Source organism: Sebastes fasciatus, chromosome 8, assembly GCF_043250625.1.
Source record: "Sebastes fasciatus isolate fSebFas1 chromosome 8, fSebFas1.pri, whole genome shotgun sequence".
Classification (NCBI taxonomy): domain Eukaryota; kingdom Metazoa; phylum Chordata; class Actinopteri; order Perciformes; family Sebastidae; genus Sebastes; species Sebastes fasciatus.
The window spans coordinates 27,514,307-27,541,435 of NC_133802.1; the positions used below are offsets into that span (position 1 = coordinate 27,514,307).

Here is a 27,129-nt window from a genome sequence, read left to right on the forward strand (position 1 = left end):
TGCTCTCCTTAAATCTTCTATGCTCTCTCTCATTCTTCTCTGTTGAATGAAAGTGAAACACAGAAAAGAAGATGAAGTAGAGACAGAGGGACAGACAGCGTGAGACGGGACGAGAGCTGATTAAGAGTTATGGTAATAATTACAGAAAAAGTTATATGAAATGGCGAATGGAGCGAAGATTACAGAAGAGGCCGAAGCAGGAAAATAAGCATTCATTCATCTCCGGTTTTTTGATCCAAAGACAACATACATGGGAAAATTAAATGGGTGATTTATAAGCAATTCAATTTTGATTATGCTTTAAATCTTTTTAGTCCACATTTTTATCCATCTTAATGCGAGAGCTTTATTCCAAGAGGACTTAAAAAGTATCCCATGCTGTGTAGCACTTAAAGAGATTGTCATGGAAGTCTGCCATCATGGTGAGAGGAAGTGAGTTACTCAGCAAGTTACTTTCTGAGCGCCAAAAGGCAGAACTGTAAAGTAAAAGTGGGCTTTAGTCTACAATATGTCTCTGTTGAGAAGGCCAGTCGGCTATCTGTGTGTTTTAATGTGTGTTCAACTTTGAATTTCTTTTTTTTCAGTCGGTCAGTTGTTGTTAGGTGCTAGGGATGTCACGGTAAGCAAATTTTCCCATCGGTTAATAAACTAGTGACAGCACTGGTGTAACCGATTACACCAGACATTTTGAAGAAAAGATAACGCTCAATATATGTAGAGCGCTTATTTTGATCTTCAACGTGGGATGGCTGTTTGTCTTGCCTCTCTGGTCGAGCGTTTGCTGCGGGTTGCCGTTGGTTTCCACCTGGCGTTGCTGTGTCGCACACACTAGCTGTGAACGTTGTGATTCCCTTATAGCATTGGGTTTGAATTAGGGCTGTCAAAGTTAACACGATAATAATGCGTTAACGCAAATTTGTTTTAACGCCACTAATGTCTTTAAGGTATTAACGCAATCGATCTTTCAGAGGTTGTAGCGGGCTCAGTTTTAAAGCTAGAGTGATGATACGCTCCAAACTTATGCTAAATTTTGTGGAGGAAAAACTGGCATGGTCATTTTCAAAGGGGTCCCTTGACCTTTGACCTCAAGTTATGTGAATGAAAATGGGTTCTATAGGTACCCACGAGTCTCCCCTTTACATACATGCCCACTCTATGATAATCACATGCAGTTTGGGGGCAAGTCATAGTCAAGTCAGCACACTGACACACTGACAGCTGTTGTTGCCTGTTGGGCTTGAGTTTAGCATGTTAGGATTTGAGCATATTTTTTATGCTAAATGCAGTATCTGTGAGGGTTTCTGGACAACATTTGTCATTGTTTTGTGTTGTTAATTGATTTCCAATAATAAATATATACATACATTTGCATAAAGCAGCATATTTGCCCACTCCCATGTTGATAATAGTATTAAATACTTGACAAATCTCCCTTTAAGGTACATTTTGAACAGATAAAAATGTGCGATTAATTTGCGATTAATATAAATCGATTGACAGCCCTAATTTAAATCCGAAATATTGCCAAATAGGCGCTTTTGCTTTTCGCTTTGATACAATATCCTCTTCCATCATCTTGTTTGTCAACTCTCGCCCATGTGTGTGAAATCAGACTCCTGCTACTCTGTGCTAAGAGACCGACACTTTTACTTTCAGTTTGTAGCGTCTGTCGTCCGACTATGTATTGTTGACAAGGTACTGATATACGAAAATGAACTGAATGGGTTTTATTTCCATAAAAAAAAAAAAAAAAAAACGTTGGTGAGGGCGGTGGGCAGGTAATGCAATCATTTATACCTGAACACCGTGTAACACCGACTACCGCGGCAGCCCTATTAGGTGCATATAAATATCTGCTTCTCTGTGTGCGTGCGTGTGTTTCAATCTGTGTGTCTTTCTAGACATATACTTCCATATATTTACATTCATGCTTGACTGTGTATGTCTGTCATCATGTTTGTGTGTGTTTCTGTCTGTATCTCTGTATATTTATATGTTCAACTTTGTGTCATTTGTTTTGTTTGACTGTGTGTGTGCACGTGGGGTCCAGTCCTCTGTATGTCGTCACTGTAATATGTTGGTTTATTTTCACATCTATGACACCGCTCAGACAGCTGTGTCTCTCACCAGGGGCAGAAGGAGTGAGGCAGAAACACACAGACTCAAGACACAAGGTTCACATTTTGTGTGTAATTGAGATGAACACCATGTGGTGAGAATTAAATTAAACATTGTTTTCACACTCAAAGAAGGAAAATAAATAAATGGCGAAACATTTGTTCAATATACTACGACATGCTGGAAGCTTTTCCCAACTGACCCGATGAAATTCAGTCTTATTGCACAACAAATTTCAAATTAGTTTTGGGGATTTTGAAATGTTGTACTCGACAACCTCCCAGAAATATGAAGACTACTGACGCTCCTTTTTCAACATGACTGTACGTCAGCTGGTTGGAATAGTAGAATTTGGCATTTCTTTGTTTTCATCTTTGGATGAAAGCATGAAATATAGTTAAGATTAGCGGACAAAAAAGAACAATAACAGCTCCAGGGAATTTTTTCAAAACATTGTTTGACAGTAAGGGAGCTTATTTCTGCTCTTAAACACCGCTGATGTAAAATGAGACTAATTCACTTCGTATTTCTTGCTACTTTCATAAGTTTTGCGTACAATTTCTGTGACGGACGGCAACACGAGAGACAGAGAGCGTATGTGACTGTCTGCCCCTAACTGAGATGAAACACCTAGAAGGTCAAAGGTCATCCCACCCAGAGTCCGGTCCGAGGGGTTCGCGGCCTCGGTTCCCTCGAGAGGTCAGACAAACAGACGGGTGTGTGTCCTCCACCAGTTAACGATAAAAGTTAAATAAATGGACAGGCTCCCTGTGGTGTCGTCCATTCACACAGACGTTCTGACTTTAGCTGAAAGGACGCGGCTGTGGTCAGAGTGATGGAGGGACACACACACACACACACACAAGCAGGAGGACAACTGGTGTCTTAACATCAGTCAGGACAGACTGAGGTGGTCCGAGTTTTAACACATACAGCTGACACAACCTTGGAGTCATTTCATGCACACCTGGGCATGCACACATACAAACACAATGCCTCTCTATCAGGAGCACATTCCCTGGGATAAATAAAACTAATGAAGCAATGTTTGTGAGGAGAGCTGCACTTCATTCACCACCACAAAGTAATCAACAACAGAAGGTTTTACACACTCATGACTACTGTATAACTCCTTTATTTATAAAGATTGCTTCAAACTGTGCATGTCATTCTAGTCTTTCCATCCTGTACCTGCAGACGTATGCGAGTGAGATCCGCCGCAAACCTAAAAATTTAAAAAACCCAGCCTTGTTTTATGCTTGGCCAGCTGAGTCACTGCAACCCAACACAGATACATAGGGTGTGATTGGTTGCCAGCACTTGATTAGTTCAAGTGCTTTGCTAAAAAGTTCCTGTACAGCAACTCCCATACTTGCCAACCTTGAGACCTCAAAAACAGGGAGGATTTCACAACCAAAGCGGGAGGTCTGGGGGTTCTCCGCCAGAAAAAATTGAGTTTCAGAGACTTCTTTCCTGCATTCTGGCGACTTTTAAAGAATGAAAATGGCAGAATAACAAAATAAGTACATTGCAACAGAATTTTTGTGTGAACTACTTTTAATTTTACATTAATTCTCAGGAAAGAACAATAAATAATTCTCCCCTCTGGCGTGAACTTCTGGCATGAACTAATATTCATCAGTTTTCATTCAGTTTTAGCCCTGCTTTGATATTTCTTTCTCTTAGTACTCTCAATTTCTCTCTACATCTCTCACTCACTGAAGGTCCTTTCAGACACAATGCTTCAACAGCACTACTGCGCTCTGAAACCCATTATTGCCAACGGCTTGCACTGCGCCACAACGGCTTTTCGCTGCATCGAGCAAAGCCCAACTCTGGGCGCGGCACGCTGTGATGTTCGGTGAGCACAACTTCAACCGACGTGTCGCGAACAGCTCTCTTCCCCCAGGAAACGACATTTGGTGTAGCTGTACTGTTGTCCGGATGGAAACAGTAGGGCTTATACCCGCTGTACAGTGCCAGAAACAGGTTGAGATAACGAAAAGGAAAAAAAAAAGTTGTGAAAACGTGTCATAAATCGGGAGAAATAAAGGAGAAGTGTGACCCTGGGAGGAAACCGGGAGAGGGCAATGAAAAATAAGAGTCTCCTGGGAAAATCGGGAGGGTTGGCAAGTATGGAAACTTCTGTGTTCCCAGCAGGTCAGAGGATTCTTACAGGTGACCTACTTTTCATAACATGGCTGCTCTGTCCTTTAGCCCAGTACCACCCTACAAGGATTCTCATGACTTGGATTCCAATGACTTGGACATGTTTTTATCTCTAATATTTATTTTCCTTGTGCTCAATCATGCAGACCACTGTACTGTATATTGTTACTGGACTTAAGGTAATTCAGCACGAGCAGAGGAAGACGTGCGCTGTTCACGATGTGCAATAAAACCCGCAGTCCAAAAACCACACTGAGGATGACAGATTGAGAGGGAGGCAGCAAATGGCACCAAGGAGAGCACACACACTGTGACAAGCAACTGAATCCTCAAGAAGAAAAAAATGCACCTTCTGTACTTTATGTGCACACACACACACTTGTCCCACTAAAACGTTGGCAGTCTCCCACCCCAATGTCTCATTTCCTTTTCCTTAGCTCTCTGCCAACATCCAGCTTTCCTCTCTCCTCATGCCCAGTTTGACCCCCTCCCGCTGGGCCAGGCAGGGCGGCACATTGGGCTGCGATCTGGAGGACCGCCGTGAAACAGCGAATCCGCCTTAATAGCTCCATTCATTCATTCTTGTCTTTCAAATGGCTCCAAGTGCGAGACTCCGCAGTGGGTCCCACTGAGCTAAGTGGCTGCGTAGAGAGACAGCCTGTGCGGTTGAAAGGATGTATAGAGGGCCCAACGCCGTGGCTGAGTAGCCCTACAGAAAGAGTCGAGCTGCCTGCTGAGGCTTAACCTTGAACCCCGGGGATCTGAGCTCAGAGAACGGCCAGTCTGAGCCGTGTTTTGGCACCAACCATATTTGTTCCATTACCCTGGTTTCCTCCACAGGACTGCTGAGAGGCCACCCATTGATTTCTTATCATATCATATGCACAGAACTTCATATGTATTATGATACAGTGGCATCCTGTCTTTATACTGTAATAATAATGCAGACCTTTCATACTGTGACCTAGTTAGACAACCGCTCCTCATAACTTAATAGACTTTTATCCATTTTGGATTCACTTTAGTCAAACTTAATTTACTTTACCAACTTGTCTGTTGTTACAGTAATACTTTAAATGTCACTGAGCAATACATTTGATTTAAACATTAAGCTAAATGTGATCATAAAAAGCTAACCACAAGTGTTTGTGTTGGTGGTCCAGCCTTGAAGTACGTGCCATGCATGTGCAAAGCTTTTCTTCTCTTTTTCACATAAAACTGAATGTCGCTGTGTAATGTAAAACAATTCTTGCAAATCTGAACCCTGAAATGATCATCAAACATAGTTTTTAAACTTTGTTTTACCCTCCACTATTTCTCCGATTTTGTTTCTCGTATATTTACGACTTTAATCAGAGTTTTTTCTCAGAATATTACCCCCTTACCCTGGCTCTGTAATCCTTTTTTTTTTTTTACCTACAATGGCCCTTACTGTATATACCGTCGTACGTTTGTGACTGATAATGTAGAGCAATAACAATGGAAAGTTCATGCTAAGGAGTGATACAGTTGTAAAAGCTAACTTATAGTCAGTTGATATCAAAGTAAACTGCACAGTAATGGCTGCAGTGCATAAAAAGTGAGTATAATTTACTGTTTCCAAACATTTCCTTTAGGAAATGGAGTGTAGCGGTACTTCAGCATGCATACAGTAAAATATAGGAGCAACACAACTGTGACAGCTGTTTATCCCAAGAGTTTTTCTCTAAAACACCAACTGAAAAACAGTTTTTTTGTGGCTATGTGTGTGTGTGTTTGTTTTTGTGTATGACTGATGTGCTGAAACAGTCCCTCTCCCACAATACTTTGTGGGCCCCCACAGTTCTCCCCAGCAGCTGCTCTCTTCCACACACACTGCATACGGTATCTTCAGCGAGGCTCACCTCTCCTCTGTGCCCCACGTAGATGAAGGCACACATGGGCTGGAAGGCACCGGTGCCACAGGCCAGGAGGTGGGTGCGGTTGTAGGGCTGCAGGAGGCGAACAAAGTTGGCACACTCCGTCTGCAAAACACAGATACACACACAGATTACAACCTAAATATGGGAAAAGGTATACATTATATTGTATCAAATGTTTTGCAATGTCCATCTGAACACAAAGTTCACTGTGCTGTAACAGTGGTGGGGTGAACCTACGGTGTCCCTGCACTGACCCGACAGGTAAAGAACCATGGATAACCTTCCATTCAACGAAAAAATTGAAAACAAATTACATTTGTTAAAGTTTCATGCAGGATATTACTCCCAGGTACAGGATGTAAAAATTCACTCTTGCATGCATGTTACACATTCATACTGTACGGTAAACGCATACACACACACACACCAGGGAAGGGCCCTTAAATAAATCAAATCACACAGTGCAACAATAACTGTCATCCAAATACAGATAAGTTGATTTTCTGGATATTGACGAGAACCAAAATGATTTCTTAGCAAGGCTTATTGATCGCACATGTTTGTAATGAGGGCCAAGAAACAGGCTTTATTAGATGAAATGTGATATCCTCAGTGTCCCGCGTAGGACTCGTATCTCTGATTTTTGGATTTCAGCCAACGTGACACATTGATGTTGTAGAACAAGTTTCATCACATTCGGGTCAAAGGAGCTTTGTCGAGACTTCAGAAATGTCTGCGTGCCAAAATAAAAAAAGATGTGAGGGATAATTTTGATGTGAAATGTGTTTTTTGAGTCATCAGGGATATGAAGGCACCAACAATAACTCTGAGTTTAACTGCGATAACTTCGATGAACTCGTAGCAGCTGCTGTGTATGCAGAGCTAAAACTGGAGGCCTGAAATAGAAACAAAGATACTCGGGTGGACAATGTCTAAAGGCCAGACACTAGAATACATAATACGAGTGAGAACAAAAGAAGTGGCGACTGAGGAAACGAGTATCAAGGCCCAGAGGAAGTAGAGGGCACGTCTACTTCCTACTTCCTGTCTGTAACAGCAGCGGGTGACAGAACGGGGGTCAGCAGAGAAAGAAGGGAACAGCCGGGTGTCATTCTCTCAAGTTGACGAGGTCAAACTCATATCTGCACAATAAGCGTCTGGTGCGTCTCTGTTCAAAACAACCCGTGTCTCCAACGATATTACGTTCCCAGACAACAAAACTGTATTCTCAATTACGTTTTGAGGGAAACATATTTTCTCCTGGATTACGGTCGCAGTTTTAAACAGTTTTAAACAGTTTGAAACAGTTTTAAACACATGGTTAATGTTGTTAATTGCAACAAAAAAAATCATAAAATGCAATAGCACTACTTAGTTAGGTTTAGACAACAAACCTACTAGGTTAGGTTTATTAAAAAAACATCATGGTTTTGCCTTAAAATGACTGTTTCACACGGGACAAGAACAGCAATCTCCTGGGGGAAGGTCCTGTGTTTGTTGGACCCATCCACCTCACCACCACCAAATTGATTTTTTCCTTGGGGATCAATAAAGTATATCTTCTTCTTTCTTCTTCTTCTTCACCCGCCCACCAGTAGTGGACTTTCTCGCTCGTTATACTTGCTATTATACCATATAACTTTCAAAAACGTTATAATAAGGGCTGTCAAAAAAAGCAAATTTGTTTTGATGCCACTAATTTCTGTAATGCATTAACGCAATCAATCTTTTTGAGGTTCTAGTGGGCTCAGTTTTAAAGCTAGAGTAAAAATACAGGTATCATATAAAACTAGAAAAACCTAAGTAATCCAATGGTACCAATAATGTCATACTACCTTTTTGGGAAAGAGGCTAAATAACACTCCGAACCTGCTCTAAATTTTGTTGAGGAAAGACTGTCATGGCCATTTTCAAAGGGGTGAAAATGGGTTCTATGGGTATCCACGAGTCCCCCCTTTACAGACATGCCCACTTTATGATAATCACATGCAGTTTGGGGCAAGTCATAGTCAAGTCAGCACACTGAAACACTGACAGCTGTTGTTGCCTGTTGGGCTGCAGTTTGCCATGTTATGATTTAAGCATATCTTTTGTTGTTCTTTTCCTTTAAAGCCTTTTTGTTTTGTGAGTGAATGACTTTTCCTGATTTCGACGCATAAACGTGTGCATGTGTGCTAGTCTCTTTGTGTTTTTACAAGTACAAGTGCGTGAATGAGTCATTTTATGTGTGGCCCACGTCCCTCTCAAACTCGGAGTCAAACATTTCCTTGAGTGCTCTGCGGCGCTGCAGACCTGATGTAAACCATGTCACTGCAGTATACGGGAAATAGTTTACATCACCATATTGCCCTTTCCTGCTGGCTCATTTCTTGAGCCAAACAAAACCAGGCCAATAAATAAACTAAACAAACTAAACAGAAACACATTTAGTATTAAGAATGCTTTCAGTAAATTGAAATTTGCTGTTAAGTATTTGATTATACAAAAAAAGGTTGTTTCTGTTGAGGAAGAGGGGATCAACGTGAAGCAAATCTGACGTGTTTTTTTCCCTCTTATTATTAATCCAAAATGGTTTTACTCGTGACAAACGGTTTTACTCGTGACAAACCAGTGTAAGATGTATGTCCAGCCTACTGGAATCATCTCCTGGAGGGAAAAAAATTAAAGACTGGACTTTACTTTATGTCTCTATGTCATTACAGAAGATATACGAGGTCTAGGAGAGCCTACCAAGTGGACTGAGAATGAGCAGAAATCTGTCTCCTGTGTTTCCGTTCTACTACTCGGGGAGTCGTCTTAGAGATCTGTGTGGCCGCGGAGAGCAAAGTGGAATGAAATGTTGAAAAGAGGAAATATGTCTCTGCTCTCCCACCCTGGGATTTGGGGTTTTACATATCTGTGTGGTCTCACTGAGATTAAGTGGCAATAAAGGGAGTGGTGTTAAACAGAAAATGAAGTGGTTTGATGGGAGTAGTCCAGTAACATCCAGCCAGCATTTCAAATGGAGACATTTAATCACTGCACAAATAGCCAGGGTCAGGCTATCTGGTGGAAACAAAAGCTCACAGTGTTCATCTATTAACCTTTTGATTATCAAGGGGAGGTCGGCTGACCACAAATGCTCCTTCCCAAATGCTGCTTCACCCTGTTCAAACTTTTAAACCGACCACAGAAACCACAGTTTTGTGTCTTGGGGGTTAAAAAAAAGTATGTTTAGAATTTTAAACATCAGAATATTACTACATTGGTTCTGAGAAATATGTATCATTAACATAAACAAACAAGAACATTGCCAAGACCTCTAGCAGCCTCTCCCGGCTTTGACAATTTACAATACTGAGATTGATTTCCCATGGAGTACGCTGATTTTGCAGCATACAACAGCAGCTTCCAATGAGAGCTAAAGGTATCGAAGTTCAATAGCTGATGAAGGTGTGAAATAGGCTGTTCACATACACCATTCGTATCTATACCTATGGAAAGTAATGCACTGTAACTCGTATATATCCCATGAAATCAATTTGTATATAGTCCATTTAATCGTGAACCAGGAAGTATAAAGAGCGACAAACGCCCTATAGGGAGGAGGTCGGGGTGAGGTAATTCAATGTTGATTTTTGTCACATAACTTCCGTACTTAAGTTATACCACTTCCGTAGCTTTTTTAAGCCAAACCACAATCTTTTCCTGAACCTAAATAGTTTTGTTGGCTAAACCTAACCAAGTCAATTTTATCCTAAACTTAACTAGTATGTAACGAGCTGAAATTGACACGTGTTGCTGAACATTTGTAGGAAAATTAAATAACTTTTTGTTAGACATCATATAGACTGTTTTATGAGGATACATTGTGTGAAACAACAATGACAAAATAATTTGGTTAACGACGGTCAACAACTGTACTACTGGCTGAGGAACCATATCCAGTCCAATGGATTAATTAAGAGTTTATTTGACATCTGGCTACGGACTCCTCCAATTGAAGAAAAGGGGACTCCAGAAAGCGTTAAGTGGAGACAAATGTCTTTAGTCTTGTGGATAAGTTTAAAATATATGGAAAATGTGGTCTTTATTTTGAGAAATACAAGCAGTAACAGGCTACAAATCATTTTAATCATGGTCTGATTTGTTTACACTAAGTTGAACACAGCATCACAATTTGGCCATGACACATTCATTTTTAAATATGCTACAGTACACATAGATTTTTGCTCAAGGACCAGGAAAATGTTTCTCATTCTATTTCTTCTCCAAGTTTGTCGTTGGCGGGCTCACAATCGTGAACTCTTAACCTCTTTGGCACATTGTTGAATGCAAGCTAGCGTTGTCGTAGTTGTTTTGGAAGAACGGTTTCAAACACTTAAGACGAACAAAGGAAGTTTGGGCCAACACTGAGCTGCTGCATGGATAATTTTACTTGATAGGACTTTACTGTTGTGGTCGTAGCCAGTTTATTAGCAGTGTCCATGGAGCCCAGCGGTAGAGCTAACATGGAGCTCCAGAAGTCAAACATGTTGTATGAATGAGTGACCCGGGCAGGGAGAGGCAGGTTTGGACATGGAGAACAGTTTCCAGTATAAACAGCCAACGTTCAGATTCTGTTATACTAACAGGAAATGAGGACCAACACATTGACGCGCGCACACACACACACACATAAATATACACTTGTACAAGACTCAACAGGACCCCATACACAAACACAATCACAGACACACACAAATATCATAAAAGCGGTTGAAAGCCGGACAGCTGGATGGACTGGCCTCTCCAAGTCTTTGGTCTCAGCAGCTGTTTGATCCTCAAAGAAGCCATTTTTTCTCTCGATTGACTTCTAAACAGCGCTGAAAACATTTAGTCATGGTAGGAAACTCTGGCCAAACTGTGTGAGAGGATTTTTCCAAACATCTAGCAGCTACTCCCACCATGTAACCAATCAATTTTTCATTTTAGAATAAAAAAACACTGTCACCTACTTGGCTTCCTAGCGGGCGTAAGAGCTGCAACCAACATTTAACAACATTTTGGCAGCAAAAAGAGCAGCAGACAGACCACACTGGATCTCTTTGTCTCTATCCTCTGCAGCATCCTTTTCTCATTAATAGTAATCAAAAAACATTAAAAAGCCATAAAGAGGAGCTGCTGTATTGTCCCAAATCTGGAGCCCACATGTTTAACTGTTTAGTTCTGTATCATACCACTGTAAACAGTGAAGTATACTTTCAGTCTTAAGAGATTTACAGGTTTTTTTTAAGCTTCAAACAAACATAATTTCCCAATGCACACGAATGACATTGCATATCATACTGGCCCTGCTTCCCATCGAGGACTCAATACTTCAAGGAATTATATTCAGGTACCATTCTTAAGTAGAAATTGGAAGTTTAATTTGTGGTGCTACAGCGTAGTTTACTGATATCACTTTATACTTTCATGTTACATTCACTTGGAATCAGGCCGACGGTAGACGGCAAACCGGATGTTATTTTAGTGGACGAGAGCAGGACAGTAAAATTAGGTGAGGCCGGCAGAGAATACTGGCAACGGTAACGGCAGACGGCATCGCCGTCCAAAGCTAAAATATTTGAATTTTTTTACTCTTTAGGTTTATGCAACGAAACCACTTAGTTAGGTTTAGGATATAACTGCATGATTGGGCTTAAAACTACTACGGGACACAAACAGCGGTCTTCTGGATGAAAGCCCTGTGTTTACTCACTAGTACTGAGTACCGGCACTTCTGATTTTTGTCCACGTGAGTACCCTTACTTCTTACTGCATACTGCCACCTCATCGTGAGTCAAACTGTCCCTGTGTAAACACATAGCTTGCATAATGAGAAAACAGCACTGAAAATGCCTTTGGTATTCCTTCTCATTTTCCAATTTAATCTATCGGCCAACAGATATCGTATTTTAAGTTGGTTTTATTGTAGCATATAAGCAAATATTATATTTGTGTACAATGTCATTGGTATCAAAGCTACATAAAACGTTTTTATTAACCAAATATACATGTACAAACTGTGGAAATGAATGTCATATGTAGGCCTTATGTGTATGTAGTGAAATGCAAACAAAAATACATTTGAAGTGGGGTTTATTGCCAAGATATATAGTATGTATGAATATAAATATATCCAAGACACATGCAAAGATCATGTCATGAAACTACTTAATTAGGGTACTGGCACCTTTTTTGGTCCAAATCAGGCACTGGTAGTGATGTATGGAATTCTGACTTGCAAATGCAATGCCTCGCTATTTTTGTCAAAACTCAATTATCCACACACTTGCCATCTCTGCTATGATCCCTGCTTTGTGCTCAAAAAGTTTTGTTTGTGCTCAACACGCACAGCATTATAATGTGTCACAATTTCAGATAATTAGATAAATCAATCCAATTTTAAGCAGAAGATGCAGATAGATGGAGCAGAAAAATGTGTTAACAGCCGGAGCAAGACACTGCATGCTTGACTGAAGTCACTGAGTGCCTCCCCCTCCGCCGGTTATTTATTTGTCTGAGCTATAATTAATGATGGTGAAGGTGAGGGGGTTGTGACTATGGGAGGAAACGCTATCAGTAACAACATGTTTAAAGTGGTAGACACTTATCAGTAGAAGGTTGCAGAGACAGAGGCTTTCATTAAAGAGATAAAAAAGGACTGCTTGACTTATTTCTCACTAATGTCAAGGTATGTACCTTGTATTGAGGACGGTCATGCAGCTATAAAGTATATAGAGGACAGGAAATTTCTCTCTTTTTCTTTCTGACTCATAGGTCTTTCTCTCCATCACCAAACACATACACTCTAAGTCCATAAAAACAATGTGAAGACCTCTGACCTTTCAACCTCTACCACTTTTTGTCAAACTCCGTTATGTTTAACAGACGCAGACAGCAAACATATGAGTTGGAACATGTGTGTGTGTGCATCTTTTGCTTTGTAGATACCATGGGATACAGCAGTAATCCGTCTAATTTGACACCAAAAAACTCTGAACCATAGAGAGACGTGAAGGAATGCAGAGAGATGCATGTGTAGTTTAACATAAGGAGACAAACATCTCTATCTTTTATTCACAGAATATCTCACATATAAACACACACATACATGCTCTTTATGGCTCCTTTGGCACAAGTAAGGTTGAGTTACACACATCCTGTTTTAAGACCTGTCTAATAATGCATTGTGACCTCCTCTCTGCTATGGACAGTACAGTAGCGCTAATGCACCTAGCATCCAGAGGAAACACCTAATAAAACTGATATAAGACACCCAAGACACACCTGCCACTTCAAACACAGTGAACATATACCTATAGACACACACACACATTCTAACCCGTTCCAGATGGCCGTGGCTGTCAGACTTCTTAACAAACAGACACAAAAAGTCATAGTGCTTTTACAACTCGTACAACAGTGTCTTCTTCTTCTTGTGTATGTGTGTGTGTGTAAACCAGTAATTAGTGCCAGTTTATGTATTCTGAGCTCCTCTAAAGCCACAGAGGGCTTCTTCTACAACTGGGACCAAATTTAACGATGTCTCAGTACATCAAAGAAAAGAGACTTCATTACAAAATCTCTTCCTTCCCTCCTTAATTTATTCCTCCTTTCGTTATTGCTTGCTTTCTTTGGTTGTGTTATCATCTTAACAAGACTAAGAGTCTACAGCCATGTTAGCAGCTCTTAACGTACACTCACCGGCCACTTTATTAGGTACAAGGTGTACCTAATAAAGTGGACGGTGCTAGTACCGGGTGGTTTTCTGCTGCTGTAGCCCATCTGCTTCAAGGTTGGACGTGTTGTGCGTTCAGAGATAGTATTCTGCATACCTTGGTTGTAACGAGTGGTTATTTGAGTTACTGTTGCCTTTCTATCATCTTGAACCACTCTGCCCATTCTCCTCTGAACTCTGACGTCAACAAGGCATTTCCGTCCACACAACTGCCGCTCACTGGATATGTTCTCTTTTTCGGACCATTCTCTGTAAACCGTAGAGATGGTTGTGCGTGAAAATCCCAGTAGATCAGCAGTTTTTGAAATACTCAGACCAGCCCGTCTGGCACCAACAACCATGCCACGTTCAAAGTCACTTAAATCCCCTTTCTTCCCCATTCTGATGCTCGGTTTGAACTTCAGCAAGTCGTCTTCACCACGTCTAGATGCCTAAATGCATTGGGATACTGCCATGTGATTGGCTGATTAGCAATTGAACAGGTGTGCCTAATAAAGTGGCCGGTGAGTGTATATCCTCATACAACGGTTTGTATGATATCAAGATATTCTTAATTTTTCGTGCATTCTCCTATGAATGTCCAGAAACACGAGCAGTGCAGAACCTGTTTAGGCAACAAAACTACTTGGGTTAGGTTTAGGAAAAGATCTTGATTTGGATTAAAATAATTATGTTTGTTACATAAAATAAGTAGGCTTCATTTGTTACGTAACTTATGCATGTGGCGTTAGTTAAGTACATAAGTTAGGTAAGAAAGTAAAGTCAACATAAGTCAACGTTGACTTGGTTTCACACGGAACTCAAATAGCAATCACTGGGTGAAAGCCCTGGGTTTGTTTGACCCGTCCATTCACCCTGACCTCCTGCCTATATGCAGGCAAACAAAAACACTTGCTTAGGTTTAGGCAACAAAACCACTTAGTTAGGTTTAGGAAAAAAACTCTTAAAATTACTGCGTTTGTAAAGTGAAAGTGAAACTTATATTGTTGAGATATTTCAGTCTTGACCAAAGTGGTGGATCAACCTACAGACGGGCATTGCCATCTCTATAGAGCCAAGCTGCTAGCTAAACTCACTCCAGCAAACAGTTGCCCTGCCTGCTTTTACTTTGTCAGGTCTTTCTTTCCTGTCGATGCTCTTATAACCGTCATTATCTTAATCTTCTTCTCTCTCCCCCTCCTCTTTCCATCTGCTGTGAAATACAACATACAACATATTTTAACCTCCTCCAGGCTGACAAACAGAAAGCTGAGTCAGCTAGTGAGGAGGAGAACCGTCTCAAGGTGCTGACACATTCCTGAACACTGGTTCCATTCATTATGGGGTTTTTTTAAGCTGAAACTTTACTCCGAAATGGTTTGTTTCTTTTCATTAGTTGGTTGCTTCAGAATCTCCCTTTCCTCTTTTCTCTTGTCGTAAGCATGGTCATAATTACATGAACACTGTCCTTCCTTTGTTTTCTTCTCTTCTCTCATACTCCCCTCTCGTCCTGCATGCTTTACACTTTCCTCCCTATCTCCTTTTATTTTCCTAAACTCCATCTCCTCCTTTCCTCCCTCTGAATTACCAGCACTCATTAAGAGATGAAGTCCTGCCTCAATGTTCCTCCTTCACAGAACAATAAAAGTCTTCTGAAAGCTTTCTCTGTCCCTGCACCTCTCTGTCTCTTCACTAAGAATGATTGGTCTTATTCAGACTTCATTAGAGTTAATAATGGTCTTTAGTTTATTGTATCTTCTCAGGGATGTGGGGGAGCAACGTGGCACTAAACTGTCCAAGTATGCCATTTACTGTACACTTAGTTTGTTATACTGCTGGAGGCACATTTTGCACTTTCTGTCACAACATGTGCCATTTGGGGACTGCTCTTAAAAAAGGGGGCCGCGAATGCATTAATATTTTGTATCCTGAGTCTGAACTCATTAAAATGTCTTTCTATAAATTAGGCAAGAACTGGAAGAGACAGAAGAACCACTGAGAGCAGAGCAGGATTCAGCCAAAATCCCCTACACCAACTTGACAAGCCAGGGACACAAGTGCCAGCTGCTTCTCTGCTCTTCACTGGAGGCATTCTGGCAAAACGCATAGAGCTGCTCAACGCACAGGTCAATGCAGTCATCTCATTTATGGAAAAAGCAGGGTCTGTTGAGTTTGTTTTTGACCACATTGTCTGTCAGAGTTCAAGTTTATGAGAATCCAAATGGAAACACCAAGCTGGTAGAATAACAGGCTGCCAAAACTGGCAGGCGGTCAGGCCATGGGCAAACAAATTCAACAGTCAGCAAACAGGACAGGACATTGGCAACACAGTTGGTACAAAGTGCCGGCAGGAAACAGGTCTTGACGGCTACAGCAGCAAAGCAACATAGACAATCGTGCAAAGACTGGCTAAAAAAGAGGCTTATATGAGAAGCAGCTCGGTAGGCTGGTGTCTGGATCAGGTGATCTCTCGAGAATGGAAACTTGAGGACTATAAGAAGGCAAGTGAAGCAGCACTCGGTATAAAAAATTCCAGATCAGGAGCGGGAAAGAGAAAGTGTCTCTCGGTGTGTTCAGATTTCAGACACACATATTTTAACAACCAATTCTCACTCCCAACTCGTCAAATGCTGACGATTGGTCAGTGACCCTCGCCGTCTGAAACCAACGCACTGAGGCACCCTTTAGCGTCTGTATGAGACGCACCAGGCTTTCAACTGACTCCAATGTAAACCTATCCATGCAACCCATTAGATGGTCATATCAGCTGACAAATTATAAAGACTGAGAAAGTCTGCTTAGGGTGGAGGTCAGATGGTTGGGACAAACAAACATGGACTTTCACACTGGGGTCCGCTGTTAATGTCCCGTGTGAAACCAAGTCAACATTGATTTATTTTACCTCAGTTTTGTTATGTAGCTTGCTTACAAACGCTGCATACGTAAGTTATGTAATAACTGTACTTATTTTAACCAAAACCATGATCTTTTCCTAAGCCTAACTAAGTACTTTTGTTGCCTAAACCTAACCAAGTAAACCTACATTGGAAGTTTATTTTGGAAAGACACTGTATGCGTGTAACAAGCAGGAATTAAAAGTCAATGGCTTACCTGTGGTTCCTTCCCTGTTTGAATGCAGTCCTCTCTGTTGCCGGGTAATGGAGGCCAGTAGATCTATGAAGGAAGAGAAAAAGAGAAAGATGGAGGAATAGAGAAAGAAGAAAAAAACGATGATTAATGACCTCATATCTTTGAACTAATGCAAACCATTACCCTATTGAGCCACATTGCAAAATGTAATTGCCTTGTTGAACCCACACAGGCTTTATGTTACTGATCTGTTAATGCAATCAAAACATAATAATCAGTTGTTAGATTTGAATTATTTTCCCTGCAAATGAACTCTACAGCAATTAGAGGCACATGGAGCAGAGCAGATGCTCTACGTATGACGAAACAAAAGCTTTGGAATGAAGAGACGAGGACCTTTGGCAAGTAAAGCTGAAATTTTGATTGAGAGATGACAGACACATTTATCATTCTGGTTATTCCAGTTGTATAAATGGTTGGTTCATCCAAATCACACAAAAAAAATACAAAAACAAACATATTTTCTAACATACCTCTATTTGAAGCCAAACAGATGATTTTGATTTTATAAGCCCAGGTTTTGAGATGATCTGTCTCTGATATTTCTGCCTCTATTTCAGTACAATGGAGGTGAGCACATCTGGAGACAGATGTGCATCTCAAAACCAAAACTATCTGCATGGTTATATACGATTGCATTAAAGCGATAAACTGTTTTTGTTTTTCATACTTTGGTTGAACTTTACCTTTATCAAGGAAATAAAACACATTTAAATTGAGATTTACAGCTAAAACCAAGCTTAAACCTTAAATACCACCTTAAATATTTGAAAGTGTTTTTTTTTAATAGCTTTCTTAATACCAGAACAGGCTATAGGGATGGGTGATGTGGCCAAAATCTTCCATCACGATATAGATCATTTCATATCTCGATAAAGATATATATCACGATATAGCATGTTTTCTGGTAATTAAATAAATAACTATTCTATATAAAATAACCACCTGGTAAGCCTATTATTGTATACTCTTGTGTGAATTAAATACTTGACAAATGGAAAAAGTACTGACTATTTTCTCATTTTAAGAACTTGATTGCAAAATTAGTTTTAAGTGATATTATAGAGAAAAAAAAAATATATAGGCCTAGCCTATATCGCGATAGTAAAGATATAAGTATGTTTTCCAGTTTAATTACTCTTTTGGAAACACTCTTGCCTATTATGGACAATACGTACTCAACAGCATCCAAAACAGAAACAAAGAGGATCTTTGTGATGCTGTGAAAGACTCTATACTCGCTATAGATGTAAAAGTAAAAGTCTTGACTCCAGAGACTGGGTCCCCTTCAGTGTCAATCTTCTCTTTTGTGACTGAAATGAAATTAGACCTTTGGCTATAAACAAGCAGGAATGCTGTGCTCAGCCAAACCTTCAGAGTATCCTAACAAGACCATCTGGAGCTTAAAAAAGAGAGTAGAAATAAATGAAACTCTCTTCAATTTTCAACTCAAGTTCTCACAGTAAAGATCCAAGATTTCCTGATTAGGAAAGCCCCAAAGTCTTCCTCTCATTCTGCCAATTCATCAAGGTGAAGAGGTGAATCTCAGAAAAATTGGAATATAATTTGGACCTGAAACAATGGGGCTAGTTTTCACGCTGCTTTCAGCAAATGAAAAATGAAATCCAATTGCCACTGAGGGGAAAGTCTGTGTCAGTATTGAGACAATTACGTAGTTTTGTGCAGACGACCAGAGACACAATAACTCTTTGTCTGGAAACTTTGTTTTGGCTAACAGGGAGAAAAGAAACCAGAGAGGAAAACAAATGATCCTGACTTGCATTACTGTTACTGATTATGTTCAGTGGAGAGTGTGTATAGTGGCCATTGTGGTAGCTATAGGGGGTTTTAAGAGTGTGTGTGTGAATGGGAAGTGATGAAACAGAAATAGAGAGAGTTGAAAAGATGAGTGAAAAATATGAGTTCTCCCCTTTTGCTCATCACACCCTGAATTTCATATCAGCAGTAAAGTTTGAGGCGGATTTTATCATGTAGCCCAATTCATCACAGCCAGCACAGTGGGACTCACTGTAAATCAGGACGACTGAAAGCTGGCTCACAAAGATTCAGATTATTTGTATTGATAAAAGATGTGACAATGGAGAGCCTGGAAATACTTTAACCATCCTAATATCATAGAAAATGACAAACATTAATAAAAATCCAACGTATAGGATGAAAAATCAGACAGGATATAAATCAAATTGAGGAGTGTCTTGAAGACATCTTCATGGCAATGCAACCTATTGGCTCAAAGGAGGTATTTCATATCAACTTTGGTGCAAGTACAAATATTTGTAGTCTATAGACTTACAGTCTTGTTATGTAAGGAAAAACCTACACAAATACTCAGTTGCACACATAATTTGAGAATGTCGGTTTTCTATGTATTTTTTTACTAATACTACCGGTATATATTATATATTGCCACTTTAGTTGCTTCAGGCAGGATAATAGGTCTAATTTGAATCATCATATAATATCATATTTGCAATATATGTTTTCTAACAACACATTCTGTTCATCTTGGAATTTCTTTAATTTGATAATGTGATTTTTTAGAACACGTTGGTTTGCACTTGATTTGATTAACCTGAACAAAAACAGTGTTGCCTTGGCAACTGATATTCCCGCCTGACTTAATTGTATTTGACCTTATTAGGAATATTTGTTGAGATAATTTTATAATACCTTGAGTACAATTATTAGTTAGAGAAGATTGCTACCACTCATATCTGTGTAGTAAATATGAAGCTAGCAACTTAGTATATTGTATCCAGAATAGGACTATTTCTTGCCTGGGACCAATAACTTCCTGGGGTCTCTACTCGTTGCCTGGTCCGGCTAAGAAATAGATCGACACATAACCCCCCGGTGAATTGTTGGTTTTACACTTTGGTTTTTGTGGAGGGTAAACAAACAAGATACAAATTGCTAGTGAGCTTTAGAGTTGCTGGTAAGGGTGGGCGATTGGACGAATATATTGGCTATTGGCGATTGGCTGAGTACATTGCCAAATGTTGTTTTTTTTGGACTGATTTTTGTCCTTTTATTTTGCTCATTTCATGATATGTCTCAGAAGAATGGGTGAGAGCCACAGCTCAGGAGTTTTGGTTTGTTTCTTTCACGTTTGAATGAAGTGTGTTTTATGATGAGTTAACAAAGCAATTAAGTCTTAGTTCGGTGAAAGTGAGAAACTTGAATTCAGATGGTGTAAGGTCAATTGAGTTTGTTACTGTTGGAATGAGCCAGGCTGCTTCCTCCTGTTTCCAATCTTTGTTCTAAGCTAAATTAGCGAGCTGCTGGCTGTAGCCTTATATTTACTGTGCCACGTCTGTGCACTCTTAACAAGAAAGCAAAGAAGTTTATTTCCTGAAAATGTAAAACTATTCCTTTAGACAGCTCCACCTTCACAACATCTGATTAGAAGGTCAGTCTGACACCCAGTCTGCTTGTATCTAACAATCTGGCTTGCAAGTGTGGGAATCCATTAGAAACAACAATTTGTTTCAAGCCTGACTGAAATGAATAAATAAATTAGGGCCGGTCTAAAACTTGGCTCTGGATCTCTGGACCAGTTTCTTTGGCATGATGCTGGGCTGATAGGAATGCATGCCTGTCGAAAGGCCTGGCTAACACACACAGTCTGACCTAAAGCAGGCTGATAGCATGCCTGACTGACACTGATGTACTGTGAAATCAGGCCCTGCATGCCTAAAACCTGGCTGGCAACCGTCTGAGTCAGTGTACTGTAATATTCATCCATCGTCCAAGAGTCTCGCTCCGCACGCTTCAGGAAACATGGCCGACCTCTGCCAGCCGTATGCTCCTTCCTCTGTTTAACTGTTTCTTGACACTTCATCAGTGAGACTCTGCCTCTTCAAAGTGCTCTTTAATTTTCAATCCACCCTCAGATATAAATCACATTTGTTATGTCTTTGAACTTGGAACAGTGTTTATGTGAACTGCAGAAAAATCTCTCCAGAGCTGGAAACAAGCGAGCCAAGCAGGATGGTCACGAACACAGTCCTTCCTTTTAACTTCAAACTGAACTTTAAAGCCCCGGTGACTAAACAGGATCTTCACAAACATTATCTAGCTCCAGACAGACTACTGTAGAAGTCAGCCAAAATCATGAAAAGATAGAAATCATCAAATGACGTCTTTGTTCATGTGCCAGCTACTAAACAACCTGCATCACATCAAAACCCTCCAGTATACTTCACACTTTACTTTATACTCAGATTATACCAATTGAGGAATATAATATAATATAAATGCATTAATTTTATCAGATTTTTATATGATTTCCGTAAGCCCTCTGGCCATAAATGTTCCAATCGTGTTTATGTAACTCTATAGTATAATAGCTGGGACCTAAGCTACCGTATGTAGCAACATCATGCATGCTGATGTAAGCAGATGCTTTTCCATTTCAGTCGACTCAGTTGTAATTTTCGCACAAAACCATCTGTCTTCTTTATCAGCTCAGTGTTGCTGAGCCAAAGCAACATTTGGCAGAAGCCGACAGATTGAATCATGGGACGCGATGAGTTTATTTTCGACTGAATCGGGATGCAACAAAGCTAGAGATGCCTGATTTAAATATTGAACATTATAAGAATCTTTGCACTTTTCAGTCCAAAAACTTGAGAAAAAAGTATATTACCTGGGGGGAAGGTTTAAATTTCAACACAACCTTCTGCTTTTATTAGCATGCCACTTTTAACATGTTCTTCTGAGGCCAAAGGGATTACTCTGGAGTTAAGCTACACACAGTAAGCTGGGCCAGAAGCCATCTCCAAAATCACCAAGGAGGCACAACATAAGATACGCTGCACGCAAGCAAACACTGAACCAGCTGCCTGAACATGCTGGAACGTATTAGAGGTGCCAACCACATTTACATGCCAAAAGAATGAAACCATCATTTGATATACAATAATCAAATATGGTATATCAAATACCAATCATGCCTGCTAAAGTGGAATATTTACTCCATCATATGAAACATTTACATGAACTAAATCACTATTTATTTTAGTTATTCCTGGTAAAAATCACTAAGACAATTGTTCCACTTCCCAGATGTGATTCAGTAATAACTGGATCCAGTTTGAGCAGAAACACGCTGGGTGCACTGATTTAATGCCATCTGACTTGCTTTCAACCAAAGCCTTGTGTTTAGAGTTACACCTTACTCCCATATTTCCACTTTTACTACACTGCTGCTCAGAGTTATAGTGGAAAGCGTGGCAAACTGGGTTTTTTATTCCAAAAAGATAATGTGGCTGGAGTTTGAGCTGTGCAACAACCGGCTGGTGTAATAGATTTCACAGAGGTTTACAACTTCATTCTGGTTGTGAAAACTTCAGATGCACAATAAGAAATTTGGGAATACCACAAGGCTGATAAGCCAGAGGAATGCAATGAATGAAACAATTTGTTATTTGCTTGGCAACCAGTGGAAACATTTCAGTCACGTAACATTATTAGTTAGACTTATTCGTGGGTGTTTCTGCAGCTGCAGTAGATACCGAAACAAAAAAGGTGCTGACAGGATGACACTCAACCCAAACACACGCACATCTTTACACAATAAATTTAAAGTAATAGGTACACATTTTGGGACATAGACTTATTAACTTTCTATCCAAAAGTGAGATTATAACATTGATACAGCGATGGCTGATGATGGTGCGTTAATGGAACTGGAGCAGAGACATGGTTATCCTAGCTTAACATAAAGAGTGGAAGCCAAGGGGAAATGGCTAGCTTTATCCTGAGTTCAAAAATATGCCAACCAGCAGCTTTAAAGCTCACATTAATATGCTGTATCTAATTTTTGGCTGGACTGCAGAGGGCCAGCCCAACAAACGCAAAAGTCTGTCACTGAGTGATGAAGTTATACGATTGGTCGGCCGAGTGTTGGAGTTTCCTCGTTGGCTGTTGCTCGTTCAAAATGGGAACAGACCTTTGTTTAGGTTTTTAGGGGGGCGTGTCAGCGGTTCCACTCACCGGCGGAGTGCTCCTCTATCGACGCATTTCCACCAGATCCGGTGACGGAGGGCGCCTCAATGCTTTCCATTCATTTCATATGGAAAGCAGGAGAAGCAGTCGCCCAGTGCATGGTGGGAGTGTTGCGGTGAGTTGGAGAGGGTCTGTATTTCCATAAAGTTGAAAAATCTCAACTTTATGCAAATCAGCCCATCCAGCGCGACATGTCCGACTCACGAAACTTGGACCAAGCTTTCAAACTAGGCGATCTAGTTCTCAAATGAAACAAGATTCAGCAGTGGCATCGCTTATTTCTTGCTTTAAATGTTTTCAGAAGTAGAATTTGGTGGATTGTTTAGATTGAATAACAGAAAGTTTACGAGCAGACCGCCATGTTGTTTACTGTTTGAAACAACAAGCAGAAAACCAGAGACCAATCAGGTGCCTTCCACGGTCGGGTACGCCACTGCTTGAACGACCAGTTGAGTGGAGAAGCGTGTCCCCTGGTGTCCTCGCTGGACCAGGTGGACATTAACCTCTGGATTTAACATTATAGACATGACCACTGACTATATGTGAAACAATTTAGCCACAAATTCACAGACTGACCGTACACGGTCCAGCCATATACTCAGTTTTGACCGAGTCTCGTTTAAATCTGTACATAAACAGAAATGTAAAAATGACAGTTTGTGTTTTTTTACGGGGAGTTTCGTGGTGTATTTTTGAACTTGGGAGAGAGACAGGTTAGCTGTTTCCTCCTGCTTCCAGTCATTATGCTAAGTTAGGCTAATCGACCCCTGGTTCTAGTTCAACTGCCCTTCAGTTTTCGACATCAATGCTGGTTGTCACGGCAACATTAATTCAACATCAACATGTGTTCTTGGAGTGATAATTTTTTATATTCATTCAGTTCTTTTCTTTTTCTCCTTCTTTCAGCGCTGGTTTATAGAGGAGTATTTGACAGATGTGTCATCTTGTAAACCTTTGTTTCATTGAACTGGCACCACGGATGGATTTCATAACGGCTGGCTCCGATAAAAGCCCGGGCATTAAGGCGCACACAGCTCGCCTTGAAGCAAACCAGAGTATCAACGAGCTTCATGTGTGATCGTCAGCCAAGACGGAGAGCAGTGAGAGGAGGCTAAGAGAGGAATTAAAGGGAGGATGAGGTGGGCGACATCTGGCTCTCTGTTTACTTAAATTCCCTGTTCACCCATTCACTTTGTGTCATCACAGTGTCTTTGACCCATGAATGAGCGCAGATACACTCACATGCACATGCACACACTGCTGCTCTTAGCTAAAGCGCTGAAGCACACTAAGGTTTTCTGTTTTAAAGAGTTATTTTTGTTCTGCGTTTAAACCAGTTTATTGGAGCACAGAGTAAACTGGGCGCCCTACTGGAAAGTGAAATATGAATTAATATATATGCTGCATATTTTCCCTGGACTATTCTTCTACAGATATACGTGGAACTGAAATACAATTTTAATTTAAATCTGCTCATTTCCCTAGTGTCAAAGCCTTCTAATAAAAACTCAAATGTACAGTAACTCCCCAACTCCACAAATCACAGCTAAATATGTATCTATGTCTTCTGTTCCTGAATAAAAGACCTGAAATATGAATTCCACTCTAATATGAGATATGTATTTTTCCATAATTGTTAATTGCCGAAGCACTGCATCACAGTGACATAAACTCTGTGATTCTTGAAATAAATAAACTTTATTTAAACAGTTAAGTTTCCAAATGAAAGATCCAAAATCTGAGCTGGTGATAGCATTCTCTGTTAGTCAGACTCTCAGTGTTTGATGACAGTGGACATCTGCAGCTCAGTTATCAGATCTGACTTCTGGATCGTAATTAATCTCTCGTGTCTTTCTGGTGAGCCAAAGAAACTGTAACTCTCGCAGTATAACTGCTGTGTTTGACAAGTCTGAATGATAAATTAGATGCACTGATTAAAGGTGACGTAGATGCAAAAACAAGGTTTGATTTACGACTAGCTGCACTTTTACAGGTTGTAGAGAGGTTTTGGCAAAAGAAGCAGAACATCATAATTTTGATTGTTTAGGTTAGAACAACTCTGTTTATAGGACAAGAGGAAGAATCGTACTGCAATAAATCGGTTTATCCACAAATTTGAATGTATACTAATCAGTAATGTATAAAGTCCAGTATTGATTGAAATTTGCCTCAGAAACAGCCAGTATGAATGCCACGATAATGCGCAAGGCCTTTAGTGCTAGTGATGTAGTATAAAAAGCGAGAAGGACCACTTACGGTGGGCAAGAGGGTAGGTGGATGGGTCCAACAAACACAGGACTTTCAAGAGACCGGTGCTTTGTTTTGTAAGTTACGTTAGTGATGTTTGTCACATGTTTTTAAGTGACGTGTGGCGTATTTTCCGTAATTGTGTTGTTTTCCGTACATATTTTACTTAGTTTACGTACTTATTTTAGGCCCAACATAACATTTTTCCTAAACCTAACTAAGTGGCTTTCATGCCTGAACCTAAGTTAGTGGTTTTCTTGCTTAAACCTAATTGTGGAAAGCTTGCGAAAAGGCTAAAATGTGTACTCATGACACGCGGAATGTGTCTGTGTTATGTCGTGGTTTTTATACACCTTCCTGTGAGAGCAGGTTGCCAGAAAACAGGTGTGCGATCCATTCATTTTTATAATTTTTTTCTGAAAACTGGGCTTTCCTGAAGCTTCATGTAATATTTTCCTCACTGTTTTCTGTTCCAGTTTCAGTTATGATGTAATATCATTAATATAAAATAAAATGTCTATTCAGGTTTGAGTCACCACGTTTATGATAGATTTATGAGTTTAAGAATGCTTAAACAGATGTTCTGCAAAGAGGGAGTTCTGGAAAAAACACAAAATCGTACGCCTATCTCTTCAAGTCGTATATTATCTTCCACAGATTGAAACCACGTGCAGACTCACTGCAACTTAAATCAAAATGGAGAGATGAATGTATACTGTACAGTAAGTAACCTTTTACAATGCATCAATCATCTGAGCGGAATATGTTGAATAACTTTAACTGATATTATTTATCGTCCTCACCTCTTTGGACTCGCTGCTGGCAGGTCCCAGCATGAGAGAGTACAGGATGTCTTTCCCTCCCAGGAAGAGGCGGTCACGGTACTCATCCAGGAAGACGGCGGTAAGAGAGAGATGGCCGTGATGACCGCTGAAGATAGACGACCTGTTGGTGGACAGCAGGTCTGCAGAGAGAGTGAGAGGAGAAGAAGAGGATGAGCAATGGCATCGGTTTTATTTTCACACAACATGAAGAAATTCCCTTTAAGCAACAAAGCTTAAAATCCGAGAAGGAGATCGAACAGCAGTGAGTTCAAAAAGTTATGATAGCGATGAAGAAGAGGGTCTTCTGTTCTCACACAGGCTGCATCACTGATGGATTTTAAAACGTATTTTGACGTTGAAGACTTAATGACCGCTGTGAGCCTGAGGGACACTCACCCCCACTTCTAACTACGGATACATTTTCACACCAGTTTAATCATTTGATGTTATTTGATAGCAAATTCTGCAGCCTGTCTGTCAGTGCTCAGCCATTGAATGACATTAAGTTGGAACTCTCGTTTCATTCCTCACATGTTGTAAAGCATTTTGCTGGACATTAATGTATTCATCGATGAATGAACATTGGAAACACATGAAGAGACCGTTGGTCACATTATTATTGTAAGACGTTTAAAAAAAAAAAAAAACTTTTCCCAGGTCGCACCACAAGGGGAAAATAGTTTTGTGAGATCGAGCTTCTCAACACCTTAAAATTGTCTCCCATGTGCTGCTGACTGTGCTGTACTGAAAGTGATATGTACATTTTCTCTTCTCTACCACTATAATCCCATGTCTCCAGTGGGAATCCATATGTAACATCACCTTTTGTTCCACTATACATCCATACAGCATCTGTCTCCAAACCCGCTCCTGTTGCTGCTGTCCACACGTCAGTCCTGCACATTAAAGGATGTTCCCAGAAAAGACAGAGGCTGCGGTCGAATAGTAAAAAAAATACCTCCTAATGTCT

General features: G+C 40.3%; 1 protein-coding gene across 2 annotated transcripts in view; it reads right to left on the reverse strand.

The window, feature by feature from the left end:
• The window catches only part of sema3bl (sema domain, immunoglobulin domain (Ig), short basic domain, secreted, (semaphorin) 3bl), a 68,426-nt gene that overhangs the window by 22,151 nt on the left and 19,146 nt on the right, over nt 1-27,129 (reverse strand). For both annotated transcript variants that reach the window (XM_074644732.1, XM_074644731.1), the window contains exons 2-4: nt 26,139-26,299; nt 17,020-17,082; nt 6,171-6,290 (exon numbers count right to left, since the gene is read on the reverse strand). In XM_074644732.1, coding sequence (XP_074500833.1) covers nt 6,171-6,290; nt 17,020-17,082; nt 26,139-26,299 — 344 coding nt within the window. The remainder of the gene's footprint in view (nt 1-6,170; nt 6,291-17,019; nt 17,083-26,138; nt 26,300-27,129) is intronic.